At 44.7% G+C, this 11,833-nt stretch overlaps 2 protein-coding genes across 2 annotated transcripts in view; one reads left to right on the forward strand and one right to left on the reverse strand.

The window, feature by feature from the left end:
• HECA (HECA ribonucleoprotein granule regulator) overlaps positions 1 to 5,811 on the forward strand; it is an 88,015-nt gene extending 82,204 nt beyond the window's left edge. Inside the window, exon 7 of the mRNA XM_084827701.1 lies at positions 1 to 5,811. This exon is cut by the window's left edge and continues 25,751 nt beyond it. The gene's annotated coding sequence lies outside the window, so the exon portion shown is untranslated.
• The window catches only part of TXLNB (taxilin beta), a 40,500-nt gene extending 31,756 nt beyond the window's left edge, over positions 1 to 8,744 (reverse strand). Inside the window, exons 1-2 of the mRNA XM_084827711.1 lie at positions 8,510 to 8,744; positions 1 to 33 (exon numbers count right to left, since the gene is read on the reverse strand). The exon at positions 1 to 33 is cut by the window's left edge and continues 417 nt beyond it. Of these exons, the coding sequence (XP_084683837.1) occupies positions 1 to 19 (19 nt within the window). The 5' untranslated portion in view covers positions 20 to 33; positions 8,510 to 8,744. The remainder of the gene's footprint in view (positions 34 to 8,509) is intronic.
• Positions 8,745 to 11,833: the final 3,089 nt, after the last annotated feature.

Consider the following 11,833-nt stretch of genomic DNA (forward strand, 5'->3'; position numbering starts at 1 on the left):
CATTTTGGTTATGCTCCATCCTCTGGATATTACCTGGCAGCAAACAAAGTTAGATTTTAGGCGAAACACACTGGTGACTGAGAACAGAGTAAAACTGGCAGTGAAGGCTGCTGTTGATAATATTTGGTACAAGCTATTTGGCATCATGATCTTAGACAATATATGAACATGTTTATTTAGGCCAGCTTTCCCCCACCTGGTGCCCTCAAAATGTCTTGGACTACAGATCCCACCATCCACATCCAGCATGGCCATGGTTGCTGGGGATGGTAGGAATTGCAGTCCAACACATCTGGAGGGCACCAAGTTCGCGGGGGGGGAGACTGATTTAGACATTTACATCCCGCTTTTCTATGACACAAAAATTCCAAACAATGAAAATGTAAAATTGAAACGATAAAAACAGCTGGAGCTGCTTTGTACCAAGTCAGACCATGGACCTAGCTAACCCAGTGTTGTCTTCTTCAGCAGTCTATTGCTGTCTAGCAGAGGCTTTTCCTCACCTTGTTATCCAAGTGTGGACTGGAGATGCCAGGGACTGAACATGGGATCCTCTAAAAGCAGGCCATGTCCTTTACTACTGAGTTATGGCTCAATGTAGAGCCAGTATGGTGTAGTGGCAAGAGTGTTGGACTAGGAGCTGGGAGATCCAGGTTCTAGTCCCCACTCAGCCATGGAAGCTCACTGGGTGACTTTGGGCCAGTCACACACTCTCAGCCCAATCCACCTCACAGGGTTGTTGTTGTGAGGATACAATGGAGAGGAGGAGGTGAATGTAAGCCGCCTTGGGTTCCTTGCAAGAGGAAAAAAGGCGGGGTATAAATCAATCAATCAATCAATCAATCAATGTTTGGAATGACTCAGTGTTTGCTGTATGTTTTATTAGTATTTATCCATTTGTTACATTTATGTCCCACCTTTCCACCAAAAATGGTGCTCAAGGCAGCTAATGATAAAATACGGATTAAAAACCGTATTGGGGGATGGACTCGATGGCCTTGTAGGCCCCTTCCAACCCTACTATTCTATGAAAACAAAACCTTAAATAAAACAAAGAAATTTGAAAAACACACACAATCCTACAAGAAATAGACAGCACCCAACCAGTTAAAACCTCCTTCAGTGGTGTGCCAGCTTATGTGCCAAAGGCCTGTCTGAATAAAACATCATTGTCTGCCTGCAGAAGGGCAACAGAGAAACCAACCTAGCCTCCCCCAGCAGGGAGTTCCAGGGCCTGGGAGCTGCCACTAAGAAGGTCCCACCAAACATGCCTCTGATGGCAGTGGACCAAGAGGAGGGCCTCCCCCAAAGATCTTACATATGGCCAATCCGGGAGAAGGCGGTCTTTCAGGTAGCCTCGTCCCAAGTCATATAGGGTGTTATAGGTCATAGCCAGCACTTTGAATTGTGGCTGAAACCAGACTGGGAGCCAGTGAAGCTGTTGTAACAGGGGAGCCTGTCACGTGGTCTCTGTAACTGGTCCCAGTCAACAGTCTGGCTGCAGCATTCTGGACAAGCTGAAGTTTCTGAACACTTTCCAAAGGCAGCCCCACATGAACACTAGTTCAAATTTGTTCTGGCTCCTGCTCCTTTTTCTGTCCCATTCTCTGTGATCTACAAAGCTGCCGGACTGCACCTCACAGCCTCACACAGACTCTGCCTTCCAAACAAACATTCAAGTTTTATTCAAAGAAAGACTTCTCACTGAGCTCTCTCAGTCTGCAGCCTCTCTCCCCTCAGGCCAGAAACACTGAGTGCTGCCCTCAACTACTTCCTGGCTCCTCCCAGGAAGCACAACCCACTCAGTCCAAATCCAAGAGTTCTTTCATATTGTTACACATTTATGTAAGTTCAGTGTCTTGGGACAATTCTTGGTCCATGCCTTGTTTCACCTGCTTGTTGGCTGACATTATGCCAGATCCCTGCTGAAAGCCATTTGGATGACACTTACATTTCAATTAATACTTACTTACATGTGGCACTTACATTTAAAGTTAATATTGTTTTGTCCTTACAACATTGCACTCTTGAAAGGGGTTCCTGGTCCTATTGATGACTATAGGGTTGCCTGTTACCCCGACACAGTTGCACACAAAGACTTGAACCGTCATAAGTCAAAGCATCGATGCAGCATTCTGGGCATTTTGCTGAACCAGCACCACCCCATGGCTCACACAGTACCATGGTTGTGGAATGGCAACTTGTTCCCTTTACTTCAGCCATACGGTTTAGCTGCCACAGAGTGCAGACGATGCATTTTAATTTGGAAACTTTTCAAGTGCCATTCAAGTGTTAGAAAATGTGGCAGTGCCCAGAGAACCAGAGAAGTGTCTGCTGTACAAAACAGTATGAATAGATAAATATTCACACAAAACATACTTGCTTTAGGAAATAGCAAGATGAGTGACCTTCATGAAATACCAGAAATATATAATGAGATGTATCTGCACAGCAGTTTCCAGTCCTCAGGATACTTCAATGGCACAAAATGAGTGGCCAGAAATAGGTGGAGGAAGTCTTGGGGAAAAGCTCCCATTATTCTCCCCATGCTAAAGTTATTCTGACATAGAGATGGCATACCGCCAATGGTCAAGGAGACCAATGGTTCTATCAGTGATGTGGATTAGATTGTAATGGTTTTTAATGCTGTGTTTTTAATATTGTATTTTATGTAATTTTAATGTTTACACGTGAACCGCTTAGGGATTTTATTATATCTAATGGTGTATAAATATCACAAATAAGTAAATAATAGATGTGGCACGAAGTGACCAAACATGCTGTGAGATTACTGGCCCATGTCGATTCTGAATGTTGAATGAACATGCAGCTTCTTCCAAAATGACTGTGGGGACACACCTTCTGCTAACTTACATACTTTGGCTTTAAAATTATGCAACTGAATTCTGGTTCTGAGTGCTGGTGGTGCAGAGGAAATATGCACAAAACTGTGCTGTTTGTTTGCATCTGCAGCATTCCATTTCACAGGAGAGACCAACTGTAGTTTTTCATCAGGCAGCTGAGGAGAAATATTTTCTAGTTCTCCTCACAATTTATCTTTGATAAATGGAGGGCATCCTTAAGAAATTGCTCTTGGCAAACCATAGAGCTTGTGACTGGCACACAAGAAAAAAGAGAGTTTCCATCGTATGTCAGGCCCAAGTCATTCAGGAGCAAGAGGCAGGACACCATGCGCTACAACAGATGCAGATTCCAAGCAGCCTTTGAGAGCGGCCTGATGTGTAGAATTTTATGTAGGGTGCAACCCTATGGGGATAGGCGACTGCCTGTCCAATGCAGGGCAGGAGAAGCACAGAGGGGATCGTTTCCTCCACATTTCTCCTGCCCTGCATTTTCAGATAGACAGAGTGTGGGAGGAGGCTGCCGGACGACACGTCGGATGTGTCGTACCAGCATTTCCACCTTCCCTGCCCCGGAACGTCCCCTGGAATGTCCCAGTTTGGCTGCTCCGCACTCCTCTTTGGAGCGCGAAGTGCGGGGCTGTTCTGCGCTGCCTGCGAGGCAGCATGGAAGGGCAGGGGGAAGGTCGGTTCTCCAGGAACTGACCTCGGAGCGCGGGCTCCAAGGTCAGTTCCCGGAGAACCAGATTTCCTATGGCTGCCTAGCCGCTGCCTAGGGCCATAGGATTGTTTCCTTATTTATTTTATTAATTACATGTTTATGCCACCCAATGGCCAAAGCTCTCTTGGCAGTTCACATCAATTAAAACAATAAAATACGAAACAATAAAATATAGCTAAAATACAATATAAAAGTTTAAATGTTTAAAACTACAATATAAAAATAAAATCATCAATAGAAGCTAGTAGCAAGACATTTAAAATACAGTACCAGATACAAACTAAAAAACCTAAAATGCCTGGGAGGTCTTCACCTGGCACCGAAATAAGCACAGTGTAGGTGCCAGGAGAACCTCTCTGGGAAGTCCTTTCCACAACTGGGGTGCCCAGTTGGCAGGGGCTCCCAGAGGAGGACTGCTGAACCTTATCTTAGGATCTGGGCAGGTGTATATGGGAGGAGATGATCCTTCAGGGAGCCTGGCCCCAAGCCATTTAGGCCTTTGAATGTCAGCACCAACATGTTGAATTGGGCTTGGAAATGGACTGGCAACCAGTGCAGATGAAAGAGTATAATATGATCCTGTTGGCCGGTCCCTGTTAACAGTCTTGCTGCCTTATTTTGGACCAGTTGAAGTTTCCAGACAATTTTCAAAGGCAGCACCATGTATAACATGTTGCAATAATCCAAATAACAGGTTATCAGAGCATGGATAACTGTAGCTAGGCTATCCCTATCCAGATAGGGATGTAGTTGTTCTATCAGGTACTCCGTTCTACTGAGTCCACCTGTACCTTGGGCGACAGCTCTGGATCCAAGAGCTCCCCCAAACTATGAACCTGATCCATTAGAGGGAGTGCAACCCCCTCCAGAAAAGGTTGAACATCACTTAGCCAGGTGGACAAACCACCCACTAACAGTACCTCCATCTTGTCTGGATTGAGTTTCAGTTTATTGGCCCTCATCCAGTCCATTACTGTGCCCAGGCCCTGATTCAGAACAGCCACTGCCTCACCTGGGTTTGATGAAAAAGAGAGGTAGAGCTGGGTGTCATCTGCATATTGATGGCATCTCAGCCCACACTTCCGGATAACCTCCCCCAGAGGTTTCATGTAGATGTTGAATAGCATAGGGGATAAAATAGAGCCCTATGGCACTCCATGGCATAACTGCCAAGGGACAGAGCAATGATTCCCCAGCACCACCTTCTGGAATTGGCTATCTAGGTAAGTGCAGAACACTGCAGTGCAGTACTTCCAACTCCCACTGAGAGGTCCAGAAGAATCAACAGGGTTGCACTCCCCCTGTCCCTCTCCTGGCAAAGGTCATCCAACAGGGTGCCCAAGGCAGTTTCACTTCCAAAACCAGGTCTGAAGCTTGATTGAAATGGACCTAGATAATCCATTTCATTCAAGAGTGCTTGGAGTTGACCGGCAACCACTCAACCCACTCAAGCACCTTGCCCAGGAAGGGGATCTTAGCAACTGGCCTATAGTTATTAACATCTTCTGGGGCTAGATTAGGATTTTTGAGGAGTGGCCTAATTACCGCCTCCTTTAGAGGCTGGCACCACTCCCTCTCTCAAAGAGGAGTTGATAACCTCCTGGACCCAGCTGGACGTCCCTTCCCTATTGGATGTAATAAGCTATGACAGGCAAGGGTCAAGTGCACACGTGGTAGACCAGACTTGACCAAGCACCTTGTCCGCATCCTGGGGCCTCAACAACTGAAACGCATCCAATAAAACCAGGTGTTCCTCTGGGCACCTCTGCTAGTGGAACTGCATGAATCGTGTCCAATTCGTGATGAATATGACCAACTTTATCTTCAGAATACATGCAAACTTGCCTCGGCGTCCTACCGAGGGTTCCACCTCTCTTCCTTGCCCAGATTGCAAAAGGCCGTGAACCACTCGGAAAAGCTCTGCTGGATGACACTGTGAAGATGCAATGCTGGTGGAAAAGAACGGTCTCTTTGCCACCCTCACAGCCACAGAGTAGGCTAAATGATGAGCTCTAACCTGTGCTTGGCTGAATTCAGCACTAGTCTTCCTCCACTTGAGTTCTAGCCGTATCCCCTCTGGCTTCATTGCTTTCAGCTCAGGTGTATAGGAACTGCCTGGGCTCTGCTCAGAGGGAGAGGGTGCTTCGGAGAGATCGTGTCAACTGCCCAGGTCATCATCTCTGTATTCCACAGAGGAACAGGGCTTTGACAGGACCGCCAGCCATACCAGCAGGAAAATTCCCCAGAGTCCTCTGGTATCCATCAGAATCCATTAGCATCTGCGGGCAGACCATTTTAATAGGTCCACCACCCTTGCAGAGGGGAAAGGCTGTCAAGAGTCTAAACCTCAATAGGAAGTGATCCGACCATGAGAAGGGGATACAGGTTAATTCCCCCACCTTCACATCTTCATCTAGCCTCAATAAATGGCAGATGCTAGGTTTGAATGCAAAAGAAAACATGGCAGCCTCCTTACAAGGTGGTGGACATCATGTATGACCAATGTCACAAAAGATGAAATTCCAGACCTAATAGACTACAGCCCACACCTGTCACAGTCTGTGCCTGCTGCAGGGTCTGTTGACCATTGTACGTTACTTTAGATACCCTTTGAACAAAAAGGAAACATATATATTTTATAAAAAAAAATACATGCTTTGGTAATGTTCAGCTTCAGTCTATGTGCCCACATCCACTCACTGACCACAGCCTGGCACTATTACAATACTATAATACCCCATGTGCTGCTGTGGGAATAATTTGTTTAGACAGTGGGAGCCACTGTGTTGATAGGGCCTATCTGACATGCTTTTCAGGAGGTTAGAGTGGAGTCTGGTTTGTTTACCACTAACAACGTAGCAACCATTTAAAGTATTCCCTTTCAACAGTGCTCAGACTGTGGTAATCATTTTTTTTCTCTCTCTCTCAGAACAACATAATACACTCATACTCTTAAGTTTCTGTTACCAATTCATTATTACTCCCTCATGTTTACAGTTTTGAACAACTAGTCACCCACAAAAGCAACCTGCCTTGAAAAAAATGTGTTTTGGTTCTTCTTCTTTGTTGTAGGAATGAATGACAAGAAGTGCCACTCTCCTTGTCACAAGGGCTTCTTTCAGTAGGAGAGTTCAAGAGTTTGCAGGACTTGCCTATTTTTAGTATTTAGCTCTTGGCTCTCCCTCCCTGCTCCACCCCACCCTGTAAATCCAACAGAAAGACACATAGCACCTGCTCTGAAGTCACAAGTTATTTTAAGCCTGTCTAAAAAAGAAGGGTGATAGTGAGTACCCTTGATACTGACTTTATTCTCCATATTCACCCACAAAACAAATAAAGAATCCCACAGTAAGACTATTTTGCAGCACAACCCTATGTGTGTTTACTTGGAAGCAAGTTGCAGTGTGCTCAAAGGGACGAGTAAGTGGGCAGTGGATTACGCCGTCAGTCATCAAGCATGGAATTAAAATTTAAACACGACAGTGAAAAATAAACATTGGTCTCCTATTACAGTTCATTCTCAAAGTTGAAAAACACACATATGTCAGTGTCTTGTCAGTGCCAATTATTCTGTATATAGTTGTGCAATATCTGTAACTGTTTAAGCATTGTAGTTTATTTCAAACATTATCAAAACGGACCTTAAAATGGGCACTCTTTATGCATAATGACTTCAAAATATTTCAGACACTAACTGAAACAAACCATTCCAGAAATGTACATAGGACTCCTGCCTTACATTTTATCTTATCTGTGATTTTTTTTTGCAACAAAAGCAGTATTGTTCTTTCTTAACACACAAAAAACACTTTCATTTTATTCTGCTTTAATTTCTTTCCCTTAAGGCATCAATTTCATATTCGTCTCTTTTAATGGAAGCTTCTGTGAAATTGGTAATCTTCAGTCTTTGTCCCGTACTCACAAACTCCTATCAGCAATACCCTGAAAGCTCAGAGCATGAAACAAATAGTACCAACGTAAAGAGAAAACAACATTTCCATAGCCAAATTCAAGCCATTTTACCAAGTATTAGCAGCAAGAAAAGGCTGTTGCACTTACCAGGGGAGGAAAAGGGAGTAGAGCAGGAGACAATGATGGGAGAAGGCCCCAAAGAAGGACGGACTGGAAGATTCAACAGCAATTGGACACTCTCTGATGGGGAGGGGGCAAGAGGAGGAGGAAGAGGAGTGGATGACACAGCAAACAAGTACACTCCAGAGTTTGAATGCCATCTTCCAAGACCAGATGCAAAAGAGAGCTCTTTGACCTTTTAACAGCTGCGCATAATGAAGAAGGAATCTCAGCAGGTGCACTTTATCAGGCAGGCAGAAAAAGGCTGTACCTACTGAAATGCCTTCTTCTGGACAGCGATTAAGGGACCTGATCCTTGTCCTCATTCATATCTGGTTACTGACCCCTTTGCTAGAAGGCTGGCTCTGAAAAGCAAGGGGAACTGCAAAGCCGCTTATGAGTTAGGATGCCTACTGACTAGCCATTTTTCATGAGATTTACCATCTTAGGATGAGCTACACATTACTGGTAGCTGCAGGGGCGAAGCAGCTTTGGGAAGAAGCAATTCTGAGAAAAGAAGTGTAGAAAAGGGAAGGAAGGGAAGGGGTGCTTAAAGCTGGCTGTTCTTCTGCTCACAGTTGTGTCTCCCCTATCTCCCCAAGTTCTATAAACACTGGCAAATATGCATCTGGGACTCTGTGTGTGTGTGTAAGCAATTAAGAGGGCCACGTGGCATGAAAGAAAAAATGACCAGTGTGAAAACAATTAAAAACCTCCTTTCCATCTGCTTGATAACTCAAGATCACTCTCATATTTGCTTTACAAACAACACCCATTTGACATTTTGTTACATGTATTTGTACATGATAAATAGTTAGACTCTGACATTCACTCTTGAAAGAAGACTCAGACTCACTTGTTATGATCCTCCAGCTGCCCTCCTGTGCAGGCCAGTCACATCCCCGCTGGTCACATGTTAGGCAGTCATGTGAAGGGGCCTCACATGCCACTGCATGCACACGTAGGGCTCCTTCACACAAGAGTGAATTTTGGTTGGGCTGATCCTCTTCCCCCTGTTGCAAGAAGAAGATGAATACTCAAGCAGTAAAAGAAATGCTCTTCATGTAGTGCTTGGAGCTCAATTCTGTGACAAAATTGAAAGTAGATACAGCAGATTACCAGCCTCCTGTAGAAAAGCTCTTTGACAAATGCAATAGCTTTACAGCAGTGGGGCTAATCTTGTTGGCACCTGATTAAGGCATTTTTATTTTCCCAGGCATTTAAATTTGAGAAATGCCTTAGCCTGCTGTATGTTTTAGTTGGTGCCTCTTTTTATTATTAGGACTTTATTGTATCTGTTAATGTTTTATGATATATTTGCTGTTCACTACCTTGGAATCTATACAAACAAAAATAAATCTTTCCAGAGTTGAGCTCACCTGAAAACATGGAAATGATGCATGGAAGCTAACAATGCACCACACTGTTTGGCTGAGCCCTGGTGATGTCCCCCAAATGCTCTTTCTCCTATGCCCAGAGCAGTTTAAGCCTTTAGGGAGCAATCCTAACTAGGTAGGTGGCTGCGTCCGAACTTGGAGGCGACCGCCTATCCAAAGCAAGGCAGGAGAGGCACAGGGGGATTGTTCCTTCCATGCCTCTCCTGCCTTACTTTTTTTGCTAGACAGCCATTTTCGTCTGTCTAGTGGTGGGGGGCCCAACCGGGAGAGGAAGCTGCTGTACGACACATTGGATGTGTGTACACACAGCTCCACTCTCCCGGCCCTGGAATGCTCCCCAGCCACACCCCTTTTCAGTTGCTCCATGCTCCTCTTGTGAGTGTGGAGGACGGGGGCTTCTCCCCACTGCCTCTAAGGCAGCGCGGACAAGAGGGGCAGTCAGTTTTCTGGGAACCGACCTCGGAGTGTGGGCTCCGAGGTTCCCAGAAAAGAGCGTATCCTATGGCCCACTGGACACTGTCTAGCAGGCCGTAGGATTGCTCTCTCTGAAAAGTTTCCTATTTTCAATTAGTGCATGTTTACACAGAAAAAGTCCTACAATTTCCAACAATTCCCAGCCAGCATGACAGTCTCTTATATTGATGGCTGAAGCAATGTAATAAACCTTCAAAGTACATTGACCTTTGTGCAATGGATCCTGGCTCACATACCCATCCGAGAAGTGAAACTTGTTAATTCTCCCCTTGTTAATTGTCTGCCATTGCTGTGGAACTATAGACAGTGTTTGACAGGAAGGTAGGATGGCTAGTATACATGACATAGGACTGTGAGGCGGACATTCTTTTTGGCCATCGATACATTTAAAAAACTTGACCCAAGAGCATTTCAAATTGCATTTCTGCCTTTCACACATGCACACGGAGACTGGGAGAGCCTCAAAAGCTCTTGCAGTGGCACACGTGAAATCAGGTTAAGAAACACATTAAAACACAAATACAGAATGATATTAAAAATCAGTTTATAAATATCCAAACTGCACAGAGTGCCAGCTACATCTAGTGGCTGCAGGCAGGTTACTACAAATATCCCACAGCCATATGGCTTTTAATCTATCATGTTGGATTATTCCTATTTTGTTTGAAATTTGTGAACCGAGAATCAAGTTCAAACACATTCTGGATTTTATGTCCTAAGAATTCAAACATCTCCTTAACAAATTTGTATGACTGTTTAAACACTGTTTTTAATTTTACAAGGCTTGATTGAAAGACTTGAGAATAGGATTTGTCTTTCAAAAGTAATAGATATGTTAAGACTAGCAAATGGACCCGGCTTTGCATGTGTGGGAATAGGTGTTACATTGATTCTGTGAAGGCTGCAAGCAGTGTCAGAGTCGGACACATTATGGCTGGTCTGTCCGAGTGAAGCCACGCCTGTTGGCACCCCTAAGCATGGTCCCTGCCATGGTGCCAATTGGTGTTTAAAGCATCCCCTGCTCTCACCCCAAAAAACCATTAAGCCCAGGGTCTAAAATTACCTAGCTGCACCACTGATCGGGGCAAATAACCCTGATACTGTGTAACTCAGCAGGGACCCCGTGAGGAAGTGGGATGTATTTGGGATATGTGCTGAGAGTGTTGGCAGCACGATGGACTGCCCGTGGAGTAAATATGGCTCATGGTCAAATGTCTTGCCATTTTAGAGCTCTGTACCAGGAATAGCTGTCCTTTGTCCCATTAGAATGAGCCAAGGAATAGCTCTTTTTGTTGACATGTAAAAAAGAACTGCACAGTACGTACAGGTAACTAGCACACTTTGCGTCTTTCCATGCAATCATTTTCAGCACAAGAAATGTACATCTGTTCAGGTGATTGCTGGCTGGGGAATGCTGGGAGTTGTAGGTCTTTTCTCTGTCTAAACATGCATAGGATCCAAATGATCAAGGGGCTGGAGCAACTCCCCTATGAGGAAAGGTTACAGCAGCTGGGATTGTTTAGCTTAGAATAAAGGCAAGTAAGGGGAGACATGATAGAGGTGTACAAAATTATGCATAGTGTGGAGAAAGTGGATAGGGAGACATTTTTTCTTCCTCTCCCAAAATACTAGAACTCAGGGCCATTCCACAAAGCTGTTTGGTAGGAGATTCAGGACAGATAAAAGTACTTCTTCACACAGCACATAGTTAAACTATGGAATTCACTTCCACAGGAGGTAGTGATGGCCACCAATCTGGATGGCTTTAAAAGAGGATTGGACAAATTCCTGGAGGAGAAGGCTATCAGTGGCTCCTAATCCTGATGGCTACTGTATCAGAGACAATATGCTTATGTATACTGGGGAACATGGGGAGGAGGGTACTGTTGCACTCCTGTCCTGCTTGTGGGTTTCCCATGGGCAGCAGGTTGGCCACTGTGTGAACAGAATGCTGGACTAGATGGACCCTTGGCCTGATCCAGCATAGCTCTTCTTATGTTCTTAAACTGGCCCCAGGTGGAGCAGCCTGCAATAGTTGGGGGAACACCTAGATGACACAGTTCTATCTCACCCCAGTCTGTCTTCCTCCGGCGGGTTCTTTATTAGGCGTTATAATTCAGTACTAGCTTGTGTTTTCAAACAATAATAAATAAATGAAGAGGCTTATTGTCTTTCACAAAGTATAAGATTAATCACATGAAGACAGTTGCTCTCAATAGCTTAAAATGCGTTCAGGTGTGCTTTTAAGCTTAACTGAATTGAAGACCTTCAGTATTACTTATGGGTCAGTCCTTTACTAAAAGAAGGGA

The sequence above is a fragment of the Heloderma suspectum genome, chromosome 1 (genome assembly GCF_057233095.1).
Source record: "Heloderma suspectum isolate Gila_16-S chromosome 1, 16-S_ref, whole genome shotgun sequence".
In the NCBI taxonomy this organism is placed as follows: domain Eukaryota; kingdom Metazoa; phylum Chordata; class Lepidosauria; order Squamata; family Helodermatidae; genus Heloderma; species Heloderma suspectum.